Here is a 20,948-nt window from a genome sequence, read left to right as displayed (position 1 = left end):
GCCTGTTCCACTAGTCCTTTTGCCACCTGGTTTATAAATCTTCCTATTCCTTGTATTAGAAGAAGGAATAGATGTAAAATAGCAGAAACTATCTTTTCAATCACTAGAGCTGCACCAAAACAAATCTCCGATATTATACGAGCTGCCAACATGAGGATAATTTTTATCACTTCGTGAATCATACCAAACATCTCCTGCAGTAAGGTGTGCAATCCTTCTCCAATATAACGCACCAGAAGTAGGTAGAAATTACAGATGAGCAGCACGATGAGATGTCCAATGCGCAAAAGCAATGGTTTGAAAATGGAACGTTCAACGGAAGTGTCAGTTTGTTTCGCTCGTTTTGGCGCCATATCACGCGAATCAAACAGTCGAGATACTCAGTCTATTCTCTCTGCGAATAAATATAGAGACACTTTGAAAGTTCAAAGGAGTCATAAAATTTCTCAGTAAACTTCCAGAGTCGATTTATGTGCCCTTTCAGAGTGTTCAGAAGCTTGAAATCGCTTCGACGTTTTAAAGAGCGTTCGGCCCTATCGCTCTGGATATTTCGAAGCCAAGCGAGTTTGACGAGCCGAACCCTCGACGTTCTTTCGCTTTCGCCGTCATAAATAAGGATAACCCGTACAATCTTGTCTTAACTCAGGCCGTGTAAGTTTTTTAACTGTGAGGATGTCTTCCCAATCGCCGAGGAAACTGAAGACGATGCATGGACGCTGAGGTTATGATAATTGAGCGGTGTCATCTCAAATTATGCACGTCACGCAAATACATCTGAGAAACAGTATTGATTTACATACGTTGCCAGAATAAGTGGTAGAAAAACTCGGTTTACTTTTTCAGTAATCGGTTTCAAAATTGTTCTCATGATAACAAGTCCATCCTGTTCAATAATGGAAGAATATTTCTCGTTTCACTGGATCCAATAGTTATCGTCACTCATGATACCGCCTGATCGCTAGCATAGACAAAATAGTATTACATATGAATAAAGGGGGTAAATTTCTGGAGAAACTGTGGTGCTGCGTCGGTAGGAGAGAATAACAGGGTAATTTAGTATTATCAACTGAGTTGATAAAGTGTTTAAAATCTGATGTTTCGAGCGTTAGCCCTTCGCCAATCGCTCTGAAGAAGGGCTAACGCTCGAAACGTAAAATCATGAACTCTTTACGGTGGCTAATCAAACGTTATCAACTCAGTTGATAATACTAAATTACCACAGTATTACATACATTTTCGGTTTACTTCATAGAACTTTGATACATAATCAATAAATATCTCGTTTAACCACTGATTAGTGATTGAAGAAGGACTTCATGATTCGAATTACAAAGTAAGCAACAGCAAACACGACCACTACAACCGAATAGCCAAGTATTGTAATGATCTGCTGCAATTGGCGAACGAAGAAACGGCTGCCACAGTCTATTGCTTGTAGAATGTTACCAATGACAATGTTCCATAATTCCTCAACGCCACCCAGAATCATTCTCATGGAAGACACTGTTATTTCCTTAGCGAGTCTCAAAATAGTTCGGATGAAACATCGCCACGACTCGGTGAACAGACGGACAGTTCCGAAGAATATTAAGCCAACTATATCTTTGAGAACACATACGATGGCAAGGAATGACCCAACGAAGACTCTCAGACCAGAGAGAATTCCTTTGCACTTGCTGTTACTCCCCTTCACTCTAGTTTCGGTTACACGTTTCATTTTGCTTTGTGTAGTGTTTCTTTCTGGCACATTTTCGAAATCCTTGTTAAACAAGGTGCGATGTTCAAAGGTCTTTCTCGCGGCTTACTTGTTAAAGCGTGTCGTCGCTTGCAGTTTATTCCCAAGGCGATTCGATGTGGATTGTCGATAAATTCACGAAAGTATGCCAGGTGTTTTGAATGTCCAGTGAAACCACCGCGATGATAAAGGTGTCAAATTTTGGTAGAAGCGATTTCTATTCATTCCAATGTCGAATATCATATACGTGTGTCAGGACTTTATCGGCAAGAACGTCACGAAGTGGAAATAAACATGAAAGTAAAGTGCTGAAAGCAACGTCACGCAATACTCAACAATGCTGTACACCATGTCAGTATCAAAGTCCACCGCCGCTAGTGTGACGATTTTATAAACTACCCTTAATTCGTAAAAAATGTCGCAATAAATACATGAATGAATAGGTTCATTGATAAATATATAAATAATAAGATATGGTAGATAGTGATAGAGGTACAATATTTTGACAAAAATGGTGGATAATGGTAAAAAAGGAGCAGGGGGAAACAGCTAGCTAGAGGCTGATTGTTGAGACCCTCTGCGTCAGTTAGTGCGAAGGTGACTGAAGGGCTAGTGATATTTAATTTTTTTTAACATCAATTTATTTTTACGAACTAAGACTTGTTATATATTCGATGCATCGTGGCGACGTTGTACCCTTTGTGCTCGAGGGAGGGACAGCAGTAAAGATTCAGTAAAGTGTGCCGCCGAATTACGAAACTAACATGATCACAAGCAACAGTGCTAAACCACATTCCCTAAATGCCCTTGCAGATTTGGAAGTCATGGCCCAACCAGAGAAAAAGTCAGAGTGATCGAAGGGGGTCTTTCAGCTCAGAAGTAACAAGAGAGCTAACAAACCACAGTGTACTAAAGACATATCACTTTATTAATACATATCTACACAGCATTCTCAGGATTTAAATAGACTATTTACAGCTAAAATATGCGATTCAAGTTACCAAACTACCAATCTGACCAAAAATGCCAAAACACTCTTGCAATGTGGAAATAGATGATTATCTCCTTCATAAATTTTTACCAAATAAGAGCTTAAATTTCTCGAATTAAATATATAAAGAATTTTATTTATAACTATTGACTCTTCGCGATGGCCTGATTTCTTTAAAGTACACGACTGAAATGAGAAGTTAGAGTGAAGTGTAACACAGAATAAGGTAATCAATTTTTTGAAAGAGGAATACTCAAAACGAGTGCATTTTTGAACAATATATTGTCTCTTTATTCAACTATTGCTGTTGAAGTCATGAATTAAAATCCCAGACTCGTACTCTTTGATCATAAGAAACACTGATGATCCTAGTGGAATCCACATGGATGCAGTTCACATTGTCCTTGTGTCCTTTAAGTGTTTGAATACAGGAACCCCTGAGCAAGAAAAAGAAGCAATCAATAAATTGCGCGATTCATTTAAAGACTAGTCTGTCCGTCTCTCTGTCCAACGGTCCGTCCGCCATTCTATTTGTCAGTAAGTCAGGCAAACAGAAAGTCATTAATTGAATACGTCAATCAATCAATCAACCAATCAATTAATCAATCAATCAACCGATTAATCAATCAACCAATCAATCATCCATGACATGAGTATTAATACACAATGAACAACACATTGATTAATTGATAAATAACCAGGGTCCCTCTGTAACATTTGATCAATAACCAGGGTTCCTCTGTTAGACAGCCATGTACCTGAATGGGCCACCCTGACTAAATAAAGTTACCCATCAATTTTACATTTGTTAAAAAAGCAGTCTGGCATGTTAGTTTTGAGTTCCGTGATTGCCAAATTATGTCTTCATTAGTTTCATTAAAATACAAATACCAATTTTAATATGTTTATGCAAAATCTTAATAAGGAAGATAACGATGTGGATTGTCAATTCAAAAACTGTAGAGTTGCTACCGGCACACTTATATGAAACTTACTGTTCAATGTCCCAGTACTTTATCAGACCGTCTTTACCAGCGCTGACTATGAGGCCCGCTTCTTTCTTCCCATTCACCATTATGAACTTCAGTTTAATAGATTCAATCCTGAAAAATCATTAAGAAGTGTGAGGACTGCTGATCACCTTGGGGAAAAAAGTGTGTGGGTTGTGAAACAAGAGAGTCACATTGGACTAAATCTAATGAAGCTCGCAATAATCCAAGTTTGAAAGTGTGAGATAGATTTCAGTTTCCTTACACTGTCCAACCTTTATGCATATTAGTCTCAAATTCTGTAAATGCATCTTTTTGATAGCTGTCGATATAATATACATGACGTACCTTCCTTTGTGTCCTTTGAACTCATTTACACAGGCACCTGTCTCAAGGTTCCATAGCGACACCAGCTGTCCCGACCCTACCACTACATGACCCTGCACACAAATTGCAAATTAATGGCAGTTAAAATTTACTGTCGACAATTTATCGAATTATCGATGGGAGGTTGTTGCAGCCATCCTTCAATATGGGTGAAGAAGTCATATATACAGCTAAACGAGTGTGTGGGAGGAGGGGGGGGGGTTTGGGGGATATTCAAATAAACGAATCCTTTTTTACTCTTTTCTTTATTAAGTTGACTGCTTGGCACTAATTATTATCCGTCTTTCTCTAGTTTTAGTATATTACACAGAAGAGGCGGGGATTGAGTTAAATGATGTACAAAGTGGCAATCATTATGCCAAAATGTTGAATTTTCCGAGGAGAATTCATTATATATTTTTTATACATTGTGTTGGAGAGATATTTTTGGAGCCCGGATTATTCAACGAACGTGAAACATATGCAAAACCGTATGTTAGTACTAACCTGATCAAAACTCACAGCAGTCACTGTGGAGCCAGACAGTTGTCCGATGTTGAAGGACAAAAGACAACCACCTGTGGACACCTCCCACACTCGTACAGTCTACAAAAAAAAGCACATCGACTATTGTATTAGACATTAGTTCAAGACTGTTGGCTACATTATCTACGTTTAGGGAGCTACGTCATTGTTTGCCCCTTTTGGAAAACTTAGACAAGAGATAGTACATAATTTCTTATCTGCGTTCATCGTCACCATCCTTAACTATAGTCTGAGTCTTACCCCCGGTGTTTATCTACCCTTACGCACAGTTCTCTCCCTGATTTCAGGGATTAACACTTTAGATACTAAGAATGGCTAGCGTCTAATTTCTCCCTAAGGTATTACCACTGAATTTAACATTTTAAAAGAGAAACGGAAATGACCGCCAACTAGAGATATAGATCGCTGTACGAATTCTATGTGTGACAAATATGGGAAATGCATAGAGAACAGTATCGAGAATGCGCATACTGATTTTAAGTCATTGATCCTTTGAGTTTCATTTTCAAATGCTACCAGGCCAGCGTTCAGGGAGCTAGTGGACAAGATGCAGTCTCCACCTGCAGACCTGTTATTATCAAAATATCACGAAAATAACTTGGTAAAAAAGACGAATGCGGAGGAGATGGGATAGACACGTTTGTAAACATTCTTGATATGAATATTTCCATTGCAAAATTAAATTTCGTGGAGATGAAGATCTTTAGTCATTAAGCAAGGACCTTACCCTGTCTCCTGAGCCAGTGAACGCTTTTTTACATTCATTATCCAGATCGACACAGAAAACACAACCATTGTGACCCATCAACGAGAAAAGGAGTTTACACTGACGAATGTTCCAGATTTTGGCCTGAATGAGGAAATAATGTCCATTCATAGGTCAGGTAAAGCGGCAATGCAACAAATTAACCAAAAAGTTAAACTGATAAGTAACCGTACTTCGTATTTCTAAGAGTACTTAATGGAGAACCCTAACAGGTCTGAAACGACTTAAGAGACAAGGGTATGTGTTGTTTACCACTGGGAACTCTCAAGCAAATTTAAGCCCTTACGTGTTCTGCTGTATTATGATTTCTGTTATTTTTTCTTATTTGCATATATGAACCTCAAGATGGAACAAGACCTGATCGTGTTAATCACCAATACTAATAATGAGGTCTGCATTACAAAAACACTCAGTTAGCTACTGAGAAGCTGATCATTTACTGACCGTTTTGTCGCTTGATCCACTGACAAGGAAATCTCCCTTACGTTCGATGGCCCAGACGGGACCATCATGACTTATTAATATTCTAAAACGAAAAATACAACACACAATGATCTGTTATCTCTAACACAACCCTTTCACAAAGAATCTAGGGTTTATCCCGACCTCTCTCACGGTAGCATATAAGCTGAGGCAGTGGATCAAAGAAGGGTCGTAATATTCCAACAGCCAAACATTAATACTCGCCATTTTTCCACTTTTTTAAAAATTATTTTCTTCTCATTTCCCATTCGCACGTTAAGAAAAAGAAAGAGCAATCTGAGCTTGACTTATGGGTGAGTCTGTTGTTGTAGTTTCTTACCTTACACACATATTTGTTCGGAGGCTCCAGAGCTAAAAACGAAGCAAACCAAGAAAACGATTAAATACATACCCCTCCCTATATTAGTACAGGAAAAAAAGAACTTCAACGAGCCTGTCCTCTTCCACAGGCTTGAAGAAAATGCACAAAAGGGGTACATCACACGACTGCTGGGACATTCGGGTCGGGTCTGCCATCCAAATTTTACAATAACTAACTGGCTATGTAGGTTCAGTAGACTGAATATTCTCATTTTCAGGGATGGATTAACAATACACTTACTTTACTTTAAATTACTTTCTGTAAAAATTATGTGATCCCTCCGCGAGAATTTCCCAATAAAAACATTTTTGAAGACAATTGGCTTAAAACAGAAAATCTCACAACATGAGAGCACGTTGACGTTCAAGGAAAATGGGAGTTGTTCACTGTCCTTGATGCATACAATGGTTTCCATTCGTCTTCACCGAATCGACGAGTTTGTGAAGGTTTCGCCCCACTGCAAGTTCGCCCGGTGAAAGAAAAAAGTTTCCCACAGTGATTAAACTTTATAAGGATGATCATTACGCTTGTAACTAAAGCCAGGCAAGTGACGTGCCTTCTGGGCGTACAAGTTGCTCGAGAGGGATTGATCAAGATGAACTTGACCTAATGGTCAAAAGTGCTTTAATGAATGAAGTTAACTGGACTTAAGGAGAGGTAACGAGTTCTATAAATCTTATGCGAACATATGCATAAGTAGAGTCAAGCTAATTACATGAAGACCAGTGTAACATAGTGCATTTGCGTTTCTCGTGCTGTCGCATGTAGGTAAACATGGCTAGGAATTTCCATATTGATAAAATTTTATCATGGTTTCGCAGTAACTCCTCTTGTTGATCGAAAAAAAAAGAAAGAAACGTAAGTAGGCTTTGCCGTAAGGAAAAGAGTTGAAAGAGTTGGGGGCAAATTGGTTGAAGTGGGGGTGAACTTAATATTTTTGATGGGGCGACCTCGTCATACTGAGGGGGAAACTTCCAGATACCGAACGACGCCTTCCATAAAACAAAAGAACCAGACAATCAATGTCTTTCTTTTACAGGGCCTTAATGACGGAGTTCATTGTTTCGAGTACAGGACTACTTCTCATTCCTTTCCCATTTCACTCAAAGTACTCACCCGAATAGTTTTGTCGTATGATCCACTTATCAGAATAGAACTTGACAAGAACCGCAAACTCCAAATACCACGCTGTCAATGGTAAAATAACAAATAAACTACTTTCAGTATACGAGGATTCTTTAAAGCAAATTTCAAGAGAAAATAAACTAAGGGTATTGAAAAGGTGTGATGGCGTTATCATCTAACGAGAACAGCCTATAGCATGACAAACTACTTCTGGGCTGTATTGTGCAGGAAGGTAACCTGATAAAAGCTTTATGATAATAATAACGATAAGGTTTTATAACAATAAGTTGGGCAAAGCACCAAGGTCAACAAAGATAATGGTTAAGTTCTCTATCCTTATTAAAGAAAAAAAAAAAGAAAAAAGATGGAACAACAACTGTGAAAGTCACAACAAAGACGATAGTAACGAAAAAGTTGCAAAAACAATGAACAGCAACCAACCCAATTGAACATTTACGTTTTTTATGACTCGCAACAAATATAAAATTACTCTTTTACCGTATGTCCTTGGAATGTCAGAAGCAATGCACCACTTTTGGCATCCCAGATTCTGTAGAAAAAAACAAATAACTAAAACAAAGCAAACATAGAAAAGCTTTCTTATTAACGTAAAACAAAACAAATTTACGAGTGAGAAGCTCAGGAGAAACACAATCACTGAGAACACATACATGTTGAAAAAGTACACAAGAAAGTAAAAACTGGTGATTCCCTCACTTTATCGTTCTATCCAAACTGCCGGTCGCAACGTAGTTCTTGTAAGCACACACGGAAAGTACGCTGAAAGATGAAAACAATCTCAAATACTGCGCGAATGTTCTAGAATGTAGTAAAAGTCGGCCTTTTGTTCCACTTAGTACGACCCATCCACTCGCCACCAAGAGGTAAAAACCTTGGAAAAAAAACCCAACACTTACTTGTGGGTGTGGCCACTCATGTCAGTCACTTTGCAGCGGCCATTTGCCCAGTTTCGCTTCAGGTTAAGATTTTCTCTAAAGATGTCCTTCCATACAGCTGGAGTACTCAGTGGCACACCTTGAATGGAAAATGACGTTTAAAAATCAATTAACTTCAGAGATTTTTCAATTACCACATCAGTGAGCTCAGTTGAAAGAAGATTTTGCACTCACCAACATAAGTTTCTTGACATTTTGCTTTCCAGAGCTCATCTTTAGACGCAAGACGACGCCAGGTTTTACTCACCTTCATTCAAAATGGAAATATTTTTTAGTGTATTACAAAGAATGCAAAGCTATTATCAATACTATAACTATATGCTGCCTGTAATGAATTTAACATTAGGGGCCTATTTTATTTTTCCTGATGTCTACATTTATGCACGACTTAATCACCATCCTAGAAAAGTGATTTTAGAGAGTCGGGTTTGATGAAAACGATAAAAATAACACCATCATGAACAAAAAAAAAAAATTGGGGTACAACGACAGGTATGCTAACTCAGCTCTTACCTGACAAACAACTAGAAGTTCCTTTGGAACAAGAAAAGAAAAAATGCGAATAGCTAACTGCTCTGGGAGCATAGCTATAAAATCTCGATACTGTTTAACCTGAAAGAAAGAAAAATACTTTAAATTCATATCACGTAGAGAGAGAGAGAGGTAGATAATTGAAGCTTGTTGCTACAATTCGGTTACGACAAAATTTAACTTTAATTTGCCACTCTATTGCGAGTGAAAATGTTTATTTATTGTGTACATAACAAGCCGTTGATAATCAAAAATTACGATTTCAAGACATATTTTGTGTAGTGCACAAGTCGCACACAAAGCTAAATTAACTTACAGCGAGAAGTCCGGAAAGAAAGTAAAGTTCGCTGGGCGCAAGAACCCTCAAGAACAGCTGAAGAAATTCATTCTTTTGCCAACCTATAGTTAAAGAGAGGTGAAGTACACAATAAGTGGTGTTTACTGTTGACCAGCCATCCATAATTGCCATCCATAATGGCTCAATGGCAGAGTAGAGGGGAGAAAAAGAAGGAATAGGGAAAGGAAAGAGGGAGGGAGGGGGGGAAGGAAAGAGAGAGGGAGAGGGGGAAAGGAAAGAGGAGGGAGGGGGGAAAGGAATTCCCTTTTTCCTCTCTCTTTCCTCGTTCTTGTTCCTGACTCCATCATCTTTCTCTGTTTACGTCTGCCTACAGGTAATCAAACTGTTTTAAGTTCAACTGACTGTAGCGTGTCCTTACCGCTCCACTGTTGCTCAAACCACTGAACAAGACACTGAGCATTCTCTGGTAATGAAATCAAATTCCACGCTGAGTTTGGACCTTGTTCAGTTTTGGTACGGTGCTGAGAAAGAACAAAAATAAAAACATGATAGTGAGACAGGAGCATGCTCCTGAGTGAGAGGAAAACAAAGCAGGGAATCCACAAGTCGGATCAATGAAGATTATTTTGCACTTGGAAAAGGTTTGCAACTCAAGGAATTTCAGTTCCCAGGTCAGCTTTTCTAACCTTTCTCTGCCAACCATTTCATCCTGGGTCGAAAGAACTTCTGTAGGAGTACATTGTCTCTTCTTGGAACATAACAGAATAAAACTAGCCGCTTTGTCTCCATGTACGCGCCGGTTCAACTCTTGCCTACTTGTCTAACCACTTCCTGTACAGTCTGGTAATGAGATAAAATTTTACTTACATGCAGCACATGCCTCTGCTGACCGACCACAGATTTTGCCGTGTGAGACACATTGGGGCAAGACTTCGATTTATACAATCTTTGCCTGAGAAGGTTGAAAATAAAATTAGAGTCTAACCGTGTACAGCGTATGTGACGGTCAGTGATGTTCAATAACAACTGTAAATCGTGCTCTAGAGTGCACTTTCATTTAACCATTAGGAAACAATACACTTTGCCAACTCTTTGTTTGTATAGCTACATGTAAAGAAAGATAAAGGAGGGGTCGAGTTTTCTTTCGTCAGACATTGCACACTGCTAGACTGAGGGTCAATCTGACACAGAGAGGTCAATTTACTTTCATAATAAAAGGCATACACCGGTTGATCGCGTTTCAGAGGAGATACTAATTTACTAACTCATGCATACAGGCGGGAGAACATATCCTGTCTTGGATGCCGATAAAAATCAGAATAGAAATACACCATGTATGCCACAGAACGAAAGTTAGGCGAGCGATGCGCACGACACTTTCCGAAATAGTGGGGTAGACATACGTGTATCTCTTGGGAAATGCTAGCTCAATTGCTAACCCTACTTACATGTACGTATATTGAAAAAGAAATACGACCACCAGTTGATTTTGCTTGATCGTAATGGAAAAACCTTACTCCACCTACCATGACGTAACGTCGTCAGCCTTTCTCCCACTATCCATTGCAGCATTGTTGATTACATCCTTCTTGTACTCATTCTGCATGTGGCGTCGCACAGCATGTTGGGAAGAAGTTTTGGTAGCCCCACAAGGTGGTGCTGAGCGACTTCCTGTAAATCTTGATAGAGATCGCTTTTGACCTCCAACACTTGAAATTCCTGGTAATTTAACTCCAAAATAGGTTGCTTTCGATTTCCATGAACCTCTGGACTCTACTCTCTCAGGAGAACTGCATAACAAAGAGATAAAATGCATTACATGTAGGCAACCTTTTTAAGGGAATTTGAGAGAACATTCACAATGGCCATAGGGCCAATACTGTTGATTGGAGAAATAACTTTTTCTGCGCGTTTTCTCAATGTTACATAATACTGATTACATATTTAGCTTTTCGATACCAAACTGAGACTTGCTGGAGGTTTTCAAGGACGCAGCAGCCTTAGATGCCACGTTATCCTGTGGGCCATTAAGGATTTTTGGTAAATTGGCAACATCGCTTCTGATAGAATTTTCAACAGAAGAGTGTCGCTTACCAGCTCGACCGCCTCTTAAATGCTAGAGAGCCTGTTCGCCTGGTGCTTTTCATGGACCGAGAAGATCAATTTCTTCATAAATTCTCGTCAACGGACATCCCGGTTCTCGCTTCGTTTAAGTGATTATTTCCCGAATCCCGCTCTTTAAAATCGCCGATTCCCGTGTTCCGTCCATGATACCAATCCCGCATCTCACTCCCTTCTTACTCGAAATTCCCAGATCCCGGCCTTCAAATATGCCGAAAAACCTATTGAGGAGCCTCAACTTTATTCTGTAGTGTTGTTCCCAGAAAGATGAACGATTCCCGTCTAGACCTTTCCTTCATATCTCGTCGAAGCTTTGCTTTTAGCGACTGTATTAAAGTTGAAATGTTCCTGACAGTTTTTGATAAAGGTGAGGCCCTTGGCTGGATTCAGGTTAAGAAACACCTAGCCAATGGTCGCAGGGGACAGACACGAAAACAAATTTTCATTTAGATTGTTACCGTAAAACAACAGTGATAAATTAACGTTTCCTACCGGAGGCATTTTTATTGAGTGTTTGAAGTATTTACTCACAGTGTTCTCTTCGTTTGTCGCGATGGTGACGCAAGGGAAGGACTCTTCACAATTGGTAAAACAGCAGTTGATGTCCAGGCTTTCACCTCTTCCTATGAGATTGAACAGTAGCAAAAATTACTGAAACGATGTGCAAAACATTAGGCGAGAAGAAGAGGTGAAATATTTTCCAAACTTATACGAGGGTCAGCAGTCCTTTGGTGCTACCAGGTACGATGCAATTTATATCAATGTACATGTTCATCTGTTTGTGAAGATGATGTTTATGATGGAGAGAAAGAAAAACAAAAAAACCAAAACAAAAACAAATGTATGGTACGGTTCACAACTGTGAAGTGATCACAAACTACTTGAATTAATTTAAGGGGGAGAGTTCTAGCCGCCATTTTTTTCCAGACATTTCCGATAATTCCCTTCCGAAAGAGACACCAGAAGGTACCGTACATGCCATACATTGACAGCTGAGGGCCATTGAGCACGAGTCCGTCGTTAACTAAACAACAACAACGACAAAAAGCAACTGAATGAAAGTTCCTGGAAATTCGATTCTTTCGTGTTTAATTGAAAGACATCCGATAGCTTCGGCTAAGAGATTAACCGTTCATAAGGTCAGTTTCTTGTTTCATACACCTGTAAGTATAAAAACCCCCTTTGTTTAAGTTTGAAATGACCTCAACAAGCTATTGATATTACGATATTTTCATACTGCGTCTGACTGCATTTTTCTTTAAAATGAAGTTACGCAAAGTGTCTCTTACTTCATCGTGAAGGATGGCACTCTCCACCCGGTGAAGCTTCCATGCCTAAGTAAATGAAGAGGAAATGTGAGAGTGGAAAAAATTAAATGAATGTTGGAGATCCTCTTTAAAACTTTCAGTTTGAGTCAGAAGAACTTGAAACCTATTTTTAAGCTGAGGACTTGAGCAGTAACATTTCGTTAAAAAAAAACCCTGAAATCTTAAAAAATAATTCCTTATTACAATTACTCGTTCAATACTCTTTAACAAACCTCTAAGTATATGTCATGAGGCAAGTGAAATGATTTTCAATTGATCAACATTGAAATTGATGAAATGAAAGCTTTAAAAGTTTACGGTCAAAATTGGACAAAAGAATTGTCTGACCAAATCCTTGTAATAAAAAGAGAAAAATAAAAAAACAAATTCAACCAGTTAGTTTATATTCATTTGTTTTTTTTTTCTGTTTTGTTTATTTGGAATAATTTAATTTTCACCCAGAGGGTAGTAAAAGCAAGACATTCCAGACCTTGGATTGAGATTGGGAGATAATCTTAAAACTTTGATTCACCTAAGGAGTCGGAATAGGTACATCTGTAAATTTTTTTTGTTTGCATGTAGATGGTTAAATCTCAGGTCAATATGTAACTAATAGAAGAGATGAGATGCAAAAGAAAAAAAAAACAACAACAGCATACTCTGTATCTTGGCTTCCCAAGTTTTTTATGAACTTCTCTACACAGTGGTGTTGACACAGGGCTGAATGAACTTCTTGGAAATGCATTCAGTGAACTGTACATAAAGTCTCTGTGTAATGTTGGCTCAACCACCTTACAATGAAAAAAGAAATATAATAAATAATTTGGTTATCCTAACTTGAAACAATTCTTTATCTGATAATCAAATTCAAATATTTCACACAATATAACTGTACAATATTTGTCTCATTGTTCATTTTTTTTCTTCAATCTGTTAATCTTTCAACCATTTTAAATGCTATATTTAGTACAGAATTGAATTATAAAATTTCAATTATTATCTTACTGTCCAAAGGAACGTGATCTGTTCTTGATCACAGCGTGGAAGAAGGAGATCAATCACACTGCGTCTCTGCAACAAAGTTTAAGAAGGTAAATTAAGTTATTAGAATATTTTCTCTCTCTTTCTACTGTCAAACTGAGAAAACCACGAACACCCTAAATTTGTCTGCAATATTTGTGTTTTGACCAATCACATGAAAGATCAGGACATGTATTAAGTAAACCACAAAACCAAAACTTGATTAGTGTTGCACCATATGATATTTCATGTCTGATTAGCTTATTTTCCTTGATTCAATCCCATTAGAGCAAGACATCATACGTTTACAGTCTTCTGAGTATCACACAGAGCTTATTGCTTTTCAACAAATTTCATGAGGCATTTTAATAAAGAAGAGATGAAATTACTCTTGATAGAGACAAGGGTTTTATTATTTTGTAATTTGTTCAGGGGTATGATAGCTACCTTAAGTTTATAAGTACGAATAGAATGCTTTTTTGTGTTTCATTTTACATTTTACCAATATTATTATTGCAGATAATAATAGCCATGTTTATCTACTGATATAGAACATGCTCTTTGCCATTGCTCATCACTCTAAAATTGGAGTTTTGGGGGAAATTATAATTATTTGCTATGTCATCTCTATTCTCTAACTGGTTCAGGATTCTGTAATCTTTTCCACAGGTGCATTTTTAGAAAAATGAGAGTTGCTTGAAGCACTAATCTTTTTCGTTGGGCACTAGAAACTGTTCGAGTAAGGCATAAGCTGGTATGAGATCAACGTTTTTGATCTGCAGTTGACATTGTTGGCAGCTTTACTGGTACTTGATAACTCTTAAACATCTCACATGATCCTTTTCAAATTTTGTTTTGTATTTTATTTGCCTATTCATTGTCTCTATACAGAAGCATTATAACCTTCAGGTATATGGTTCTGGTTCTACATGAAGAATTACAATAACACCTATCATTCTGTGCATTCTGAACTATTGTCTCTCAGATTATCCTTATAATCCCCTTTTTGAAATTTTAATGTTGGAGGGAAAATTAATTAACGTAGTATTTTTCCAATTCTAAAATTTTGTCTTGAGGAAACCTAGCAGCACTGTACAGCAACAATATTTAATTAGCGGAAATGGACTATACTCGGCATACTTGAAAATAAGCTGAAACTGAGTAACGCGAGAGAATTTTAATTATAGAAAAGATAAACAAATTAGGAATTAGAAATAGACCTTAAGAGTAAGTTCCATGCGAAAAAATTAGCACAAATGCTAAAATTGCCGGTATCTAGAAGGAAAGCGTGCTACTGTTTCCGACAACATTGTACAAGGCCAGGATAAAAAGAAAAACAAATGCCCTCCCGAGGTAAAACTTATTCCCGATCGCACCATGCGAGTAACACCAATTTAACACCATTGCATCAACGATTAGACCAACATCTCTAATTACCTTCCATTCTGCCAAAAAAGAACGGTTGTGATGACTCAGACCACATTTTAAATCGAGCAAAATTACAATATGAAGTATGAAGCACTCTCTTCAGACGAAAAAAGCTGCTTAAATACAAAGTATTAAAGCAAACGCAAAAGTGAATAACGGCATGATATTGGGTAAACAAATGCATCATTTTCCGTATGCATTCATAACTAATAGACAGCGACTTGTTCGATCACGATCGACAAGTTTCACTCTACACGTTAAATTACACTTATCTCACCACTTGATCGCTCCATTTCTCCATCCACTGACACAGATAATCTAACTGCTGTTCATACTCGAGTGTACTGAGAGGCCTGTGTTTAGCAAAACCGTTTAACATGACTGCTATAATTGACTCCACGAGAAGCGCGCTGTCGTCTCGTGTTCGATTTCGATAACCTGTTCCATTTCGCCACTTCCACTTGCGCTTCTTTCGGTAAAATTAATTTCTTACAGACGAAAATAGCCAGCTAGGGCATCTAGGTACCCAAGTGTATCAAAGAATGCCACTTTTGGTCGGTCATCAGCCTACTGCAGAAAGACTGACTGGTTGCCAACCGCATTTGTTGCTATCGATATTCGACTCAGTAGTCCTACTAATTATGTTAATGTATTCAGGGGCTGTATTAATTTCCGGCGGAAGTACAGCTACTACGGGGCTAGGCTTCACTTACAGAGAATCTAATCTGAACTTTTATACTAAAATATATTCCGCGATGAATAACATATGTCATGTAGCAAAATCAGATGAAACATGCATAGAAGATCAGTGAATTTTCCTAGGGTTTTTATTTCGTAAGGATGGAATTTTAATCGTGGCGGGTGTCCGGGTGGTAATGGATTTGGTCTGTGAACTAGAATAACAACTCTTTCACAACAAAAACAAATGTTTGAAGAGCCCAATTTCTACACCAGGCATTAGTGTAGTACTACAGCAATGCCAGAGTATCATCAATACAACTGAATGAAAAAGGGAAACTATGCTATCTATGTGTGTGGTTGTACATTACTACGACAGTTGTTGTAAACTTAAAGTACTTTTGGTCCCTCAGACCTTATTGAATATCATAAAAAAAAACTCACAGCTTGGAGCCATGCTACGTCCTCTCTGATCGTAGGTGTGACACCTCAGTGATTGTTAACCAAAACCAATCAGTTGCTTAAATTTAATATCTTCTCTGCCCACATATCTCAGCGAGCATAACTTTGTTACTGGCTTGTGTCAGTTTAGGGTTACAAGTACGCATGGATCGTACAGTCGTGATTGTGTCAGAAATGAGAAAATCGGACCGAAAGTTCAGCTTGTTGCACATATTTGTTTATAGTCAATCTAGCTTACCCGTTGCACACAGGAGGCAATAAGTGTGATAACCATGGACTTCTCGTGCTGAAATAATATAAATGTTATCTGAAGGTGCAATGGGAGATCGGCTTCGTTCTTAAAACTGGCGACTTCATTCAATTTTGTCAGCGGAGTTTTACTAATTATCAGCGCAATTTAAGAGCGGATAGGTTGTTGTCCATCATTTCGTCAGACTCTGAAGATCCTTGGAATGTTCTAGTTGAAGCTTGCTGCATGATGAACCACAGCTATTTTGCTGGTCTGTTGGAGAATTATCGCAAACGGATGAAGATGGATCCAAGTGTTTTGTCCATCCGAAAAGCGTTATACGACAGCTATAAAAACGAATCTTTTAAACTAAGAGAGCGGCAACGACAAGAAATGGCCAAGCAAAGGCGAGACCAAATGGAAACTGATCGAATTTTTCAAAACAGGCTGAAGGAAATCAAAGAGAAAGAGAAGGAAATTGGTAAACGCTATGCGCACCTGAGAAAATTGCCAACAGAAAACGAGGTACTTCGATACACAGAGCCACATAAAGAGAAAGAAAACTCCACGCGACAAAAGCTATTGATTTTACCGCCGTTGAATGGTTTGGAAATAAATTCAGAAAATGGAAAGGATTTATATGTCAGTGAAAATCAATTAATTCGAGAAGCAAGGCGGGTCAACAAGCCACGTCATTCTGCGGAAACGAAACTGTGCCATCAATACAGCAACAAATGTAGAGTCTTCCCGCAGAAACAGAAAAGCAATGGGCCGTTATCACCCCAGACGAACAGTAGATATACTGAGAATCTACTCAACTATTATAAGAGTCCAAAAGGTTTACAAAGCTTCGAGAAATCGTTCTCATCAACTCAGGTAGCTAACAAGAAGACCAACATATGTACTCTCACGTTGGAAGAACAAAGTAGCTACACAGGCAGCAAGGGGGATTTTCACATTTATTCACCGGATTACGACATTCTGGTAATAGAACACGAAGAGGATAGATCCTCCCACGCAGAATTTTAGTGCGACATTGTTGCAACGACCTCCTATTTTAAGTGTTCCACAAATAATGCAGGGTGAAAATTAATTAATATTCTGTCTTAAGTAACCAGTTACTTTGAAAAAGAATGGCTTTAAATTTATTTAACTGTTTGAGTAAATTTAGTTTTTTGTTTAATAATATATGATTACCGTCTCTGTTAACGCCATGAAAGATTTAAAAGACACACTTAAACTAACGAAACAAAAACAAAATAAAACTTATACGTATTTCGAGTCTGCATAGCTCTCAACTGTTATCTAATTCACTATTATGACAGCGATTTTACGCAATTCACATATAGTAAGTAAACTTTAATAGTGCAAATTATGATCCAGTTTCGAAATTAATCCGAGTTTTCTTTGGTTTTTTTTTTCTTCGTTCTATGATTGGTCCTGAAATCTAGCACCACTTTCTCAACCCATGAGATTTAAACGAAGGCAATCGCGACTTTTTGTTTTTACTTTGAATTTTCTTCGGCTCCTTGTGACATTTTCCTTTCCTCTGCTTGGCTGTCGTGAATACTCGAGTTTGGTTTATGACACTCAATCGAAACATGCTCCAAAGACGACGGAAAAAAAAAAAAAAAGAACACGGCTGTACCGGTGAAGAACGAGCTCCGAGTGAGTGCTTATAACTGATGAGTTCTGGTTCCATGTGAATAACCAGAGAAAGAAGGAAGACCCCTTACTTCGCTTATAGACTCAATAATCACGTAAAAGAAAAAAAACAAAGAAACAAAATATTATGCAGAGAACTATGCTTTTTAAGTGGCTAGACATATCGTAAACCGAAGTTTCATCAGCGATAATAATGCGAAGCATTTTAATTACAGTTTTGCGTTTCATTGTGCTAAAATTTCATCAGTATACGCATAACGGGGGAAGTATATTTTCTTCTAAAAAGCAAGACCGTACATTAACTTACTGCTCAAACTGAAAAGGAAGGAAGATGAATTGTTATGCAAAATTACATAGACATTATCCTCACAGAATGTTGTTTTTAGATCGATCCGATTCTCACCCGGTTACAAAATGTCCCACGATTGATACTTTTCTATTTCAAATTAAGAAATGGCAAGATAATTTCAATTTCTTGGATATGAGTTTTGAGTCCTTGAACTGTTTTTCTTGATGTAGCACAAAAGACGTTTTAAGAATTTGATTTAAGTTGCTAAGAGTTACGGTGGTCATTTCATAGTTGTTTGCCAGTAGACAAAGATCATCAGCCTCCAGGGACTCGAATAAAAAAGTGCCAACTAACATTAACTTAGATCGTAATTTGTATGTCAAAGAGCCAAACAGGCTGATATCCCACAGAGGCGGGACAACACATGTAAACAAGTATGCATAAGTATTTTTAGTTTGCTTTGATTAAGAAAGAATTAACAAAACAGCAGCATCATCCCATCAAAAAAGATGCTTTTGAATCTTGGATCCAAGTTTGGAGGTGGAAGGATATTCCCTTGTTGATGATCGAGATCAGTTCGGCGTCTATTGCTTTCTGCTTAGTGTTGATCCTGGTTGGTTTACTTCTTGTGGTATTGTACTTCTGTGAATTTGGCCCGCGGGGTCGCGGAGAGATGATGGAAGATTCCTACTCCAATGTTTTAACTACTGTTGTGGAAGAAAATTGTAACAAATCAAAGTTCATGACCAGGTGGGAAGTGCCCTGGCCTCTTCGTGAAGCAACCAGGAAAAACAACAATGAAACAAACGATGCAGTGATTGAAAATTGCGAAAGGAGGGGAGGATGTAGAACCTATTCGACAGACACACATTATGAGAATGACTCAGAAATTAGCCAACCTGACAGAATATACACGAGATTTCATGGGTTGACGACTTAATTTTATTTTAAATGGACATAAAACTTGTTTGTGCGTATTTCATTGGGATGATATTGGAACGCCAGTGCATAAATCAGCACAGTACGCAAAGCAATAAAGCTAATCATCCTACCTGATAATGAAGCTCTTTAAGCAGCATATTCATGTTCTAAGAGAGCCATGTAATTTGGACAAGATGCTAATTATGACCTTTCTACGTAGTCAACTTGCAATTGAGCGACATCATTGCGAAACTTAAAGTTGGCTTTCTTTGAAGTAAACAAATGAGACAAAGCAATATACATGTAGTAGGGAATGCCTTCCATAGAAGTTGAAACCAAAGGATTTGTCGAGCACACAAAACAAGTTATACTGAGTCAAGAAAGCATGAACTACTCACGGTCTCTTGAATGAATACAAGACGCTGTTTTGTTTTGGAACAGGGTACCAGGGCACCATGTTTTTCAACGCATAGTTCTGCTTTGCAATTTTGACCTGTATATGTTAATTAGATCATCTTTCCTTTGAATCCATCTGATAATTGTGTCAACTTCTCTATGCTTTCGCGGAGTATTTGCTTCCCACTTGCAATGCATTTTAGTATTAAGTTTTTCGCGAAGAAGAGCACAGCCATCAAGATGGTAACAGATTGACCGACTGATCACTGTCAATCGGTTAGGTCAGGCGTTCGATCGGTCAGTCAGTGGTACAGTCAGTTAGTAATAAAGTGTGGCATTCAGACAGTCAGTCAGCCTGTCAAAAGTTGACGTTAAAGTTGTGATTAGCGAAGTTTACAACAAGTAGGGAACACCATGAGCCCTCAAATGTATGAGTTTAAAATGTTTACATATCTTTACAAAAAGTGTTCGTAGGCAAAATCAGTGGCCATATTACTTGCAGATACTAAGTGCAGCTAATTAATATCTCACAGCTTCTTACCCATTGTTACTAGATATGCTGATACATATTTCTACGTTTTTTAGTGTGAATTAGAAAGATCTCGAGACCGTAGAAAGTGTTTCAGTGAGAGGTGAAGGTTGTTCTGAAGCTTTAGGCCACCCTAAAGTGGGTTTAAATTGCATAAGAAACAAAATCAGTTTTCGAGCATTTCGACGCAATTTGGTAGTTTAGAAATTTTATAAAAATCTAGTTGCGAGAGCAGCTCTGAAAAATAAGAAATGAGCGAGTAGATCGGAATCATTGGGTGTCGAGAAAGGAGATACGTCAAGCATGTCATGTTCGTCATGTCCCAAGCCCTAGCTAGTTAACTCTTGCTCACCGGCACGTCTTTATTTCGTGCGGGCCTCGAGTGGCCAAGAGCATTGCTTCAGTAGTCCTTGATCTTGTACTCTGATTGTCCTGGTGAGCGGGAATCATCATCCGAGTCAGGTTAAGAGCTGTTTGTCAGTCCAGTGAATAAAATACAGTTCGTGTAAACTGATTGGTCGGGTTTGCCGTGATGATACTCGACTTGAGACTCAAGTAGCACGAGGTTGTCGTGATTGGCCAGTATTGATCAATCAATAATGTCAGTTCGTTCTGTTCGCTTCTTGTTTGAACGTCGTGGAGAAGTTGTCTGTATGGTGCAGGTGGTCATAGTTCATTCTAGGGCATAAACACAGACGGAACCAAAACAAAACCACCCTAATAAGTCTCACCTTCCTCTTTTTCAAAAGCAAAGAG

The 20,948-nt window shown here is 38.3% G+C and overlaps 1 protein-coding gene across 1 annotated transcript; it reads right to left on the bottom strand.

Moving 5' to 3' along the window:
- Positions 1 to 2,642: 2,642 nt before the first annotated feature.
- LOC131796690 (F-box/WD repeat-containing protein 7) lies at positions 2,643 to 15,638 on the bottom strand. The gene is made up of 22 exons (XM_059114300.2): positions 15,301 to 15,638; positions 13,581 to 13,646; positions 13,235 to 13,366; positions 12,558 to 12,602; positions 11,800 to 11,891; positions 10,674 to 10,937; positions 10,015 to 10,099; positions 9,566 to 9,668; positions 9,166 to 9,248; positions 8,832 to 8,930; positions 8,493 to 8,565; positions 8,280 to 8,397; positions 8,080 to 8,142; positions 7,861 to 7,912; positions 7,354 to 7,425; positions 6,196 to 6,227; positions 5,838 to 5,919; positions 5,355 to 5,477; positions 4,589 to 4,687; positions 4,064 to 4,155; positions 3,722 to 3,829; positions 2,643 to 3,163 (listed from the first exon to the last, which is right to left on the bottom strand). The coding sequence occupies exons 1-22, from the start codon at positions 15,400 to 15,402 to the stop codon at positions 3,040 to 3,042; spliced, it is 2,109 nt and encodes a 702-aa protein (XP_058970283.2). The 5' UTR covers positions 15,403 to 15,638; the 3' UTR covers positions 2,643 to 3,039.
- Positions 15,639 to 20,948: the final 5,310 nt, after the last annotated feature.

This window comes from Pocillopora verrucosa, chromosome 1, assembly GCF_036669915.1.
Source record: "Pocillopora verrucosa isolate sample1 chromosome 1, ASM3666991v2, whole genome shotgun sequence".
NCBI classification, from domain to species: Eukaryota; Metazoa; Cnidaria; class Anthozoa; order Scleractinia; family Pocilloporidae; genus Pocillopora; species Pocillopora verrucosa.
This window is presented reverse-complemented; position numbering and strand designations above follow the sequence as displayed.

Coding starts and splice junctions, on each gene's coding strand:
- LOC131796690 (XM_059114300.2), bottom strand. CDS start 15,402: ATGTTAAACGGTTTTGCTAAACACAGGCCTCTCAGTACACTCGAGTAT. Junction 13,367..13,580: donor AGATCACGTTCCTTTGGACA/GTAAGATAATAA, acceptor TTTCATTGTAAG/GTGGTTGAGCCAACATTACA. Junction 9,249..9,565: donor GTTTGAGCAACAGTGGAGCG/GTAAGGACACGC, acceptor CTTTAACTATAG/GTTGGCAAAAGAATGAATTT.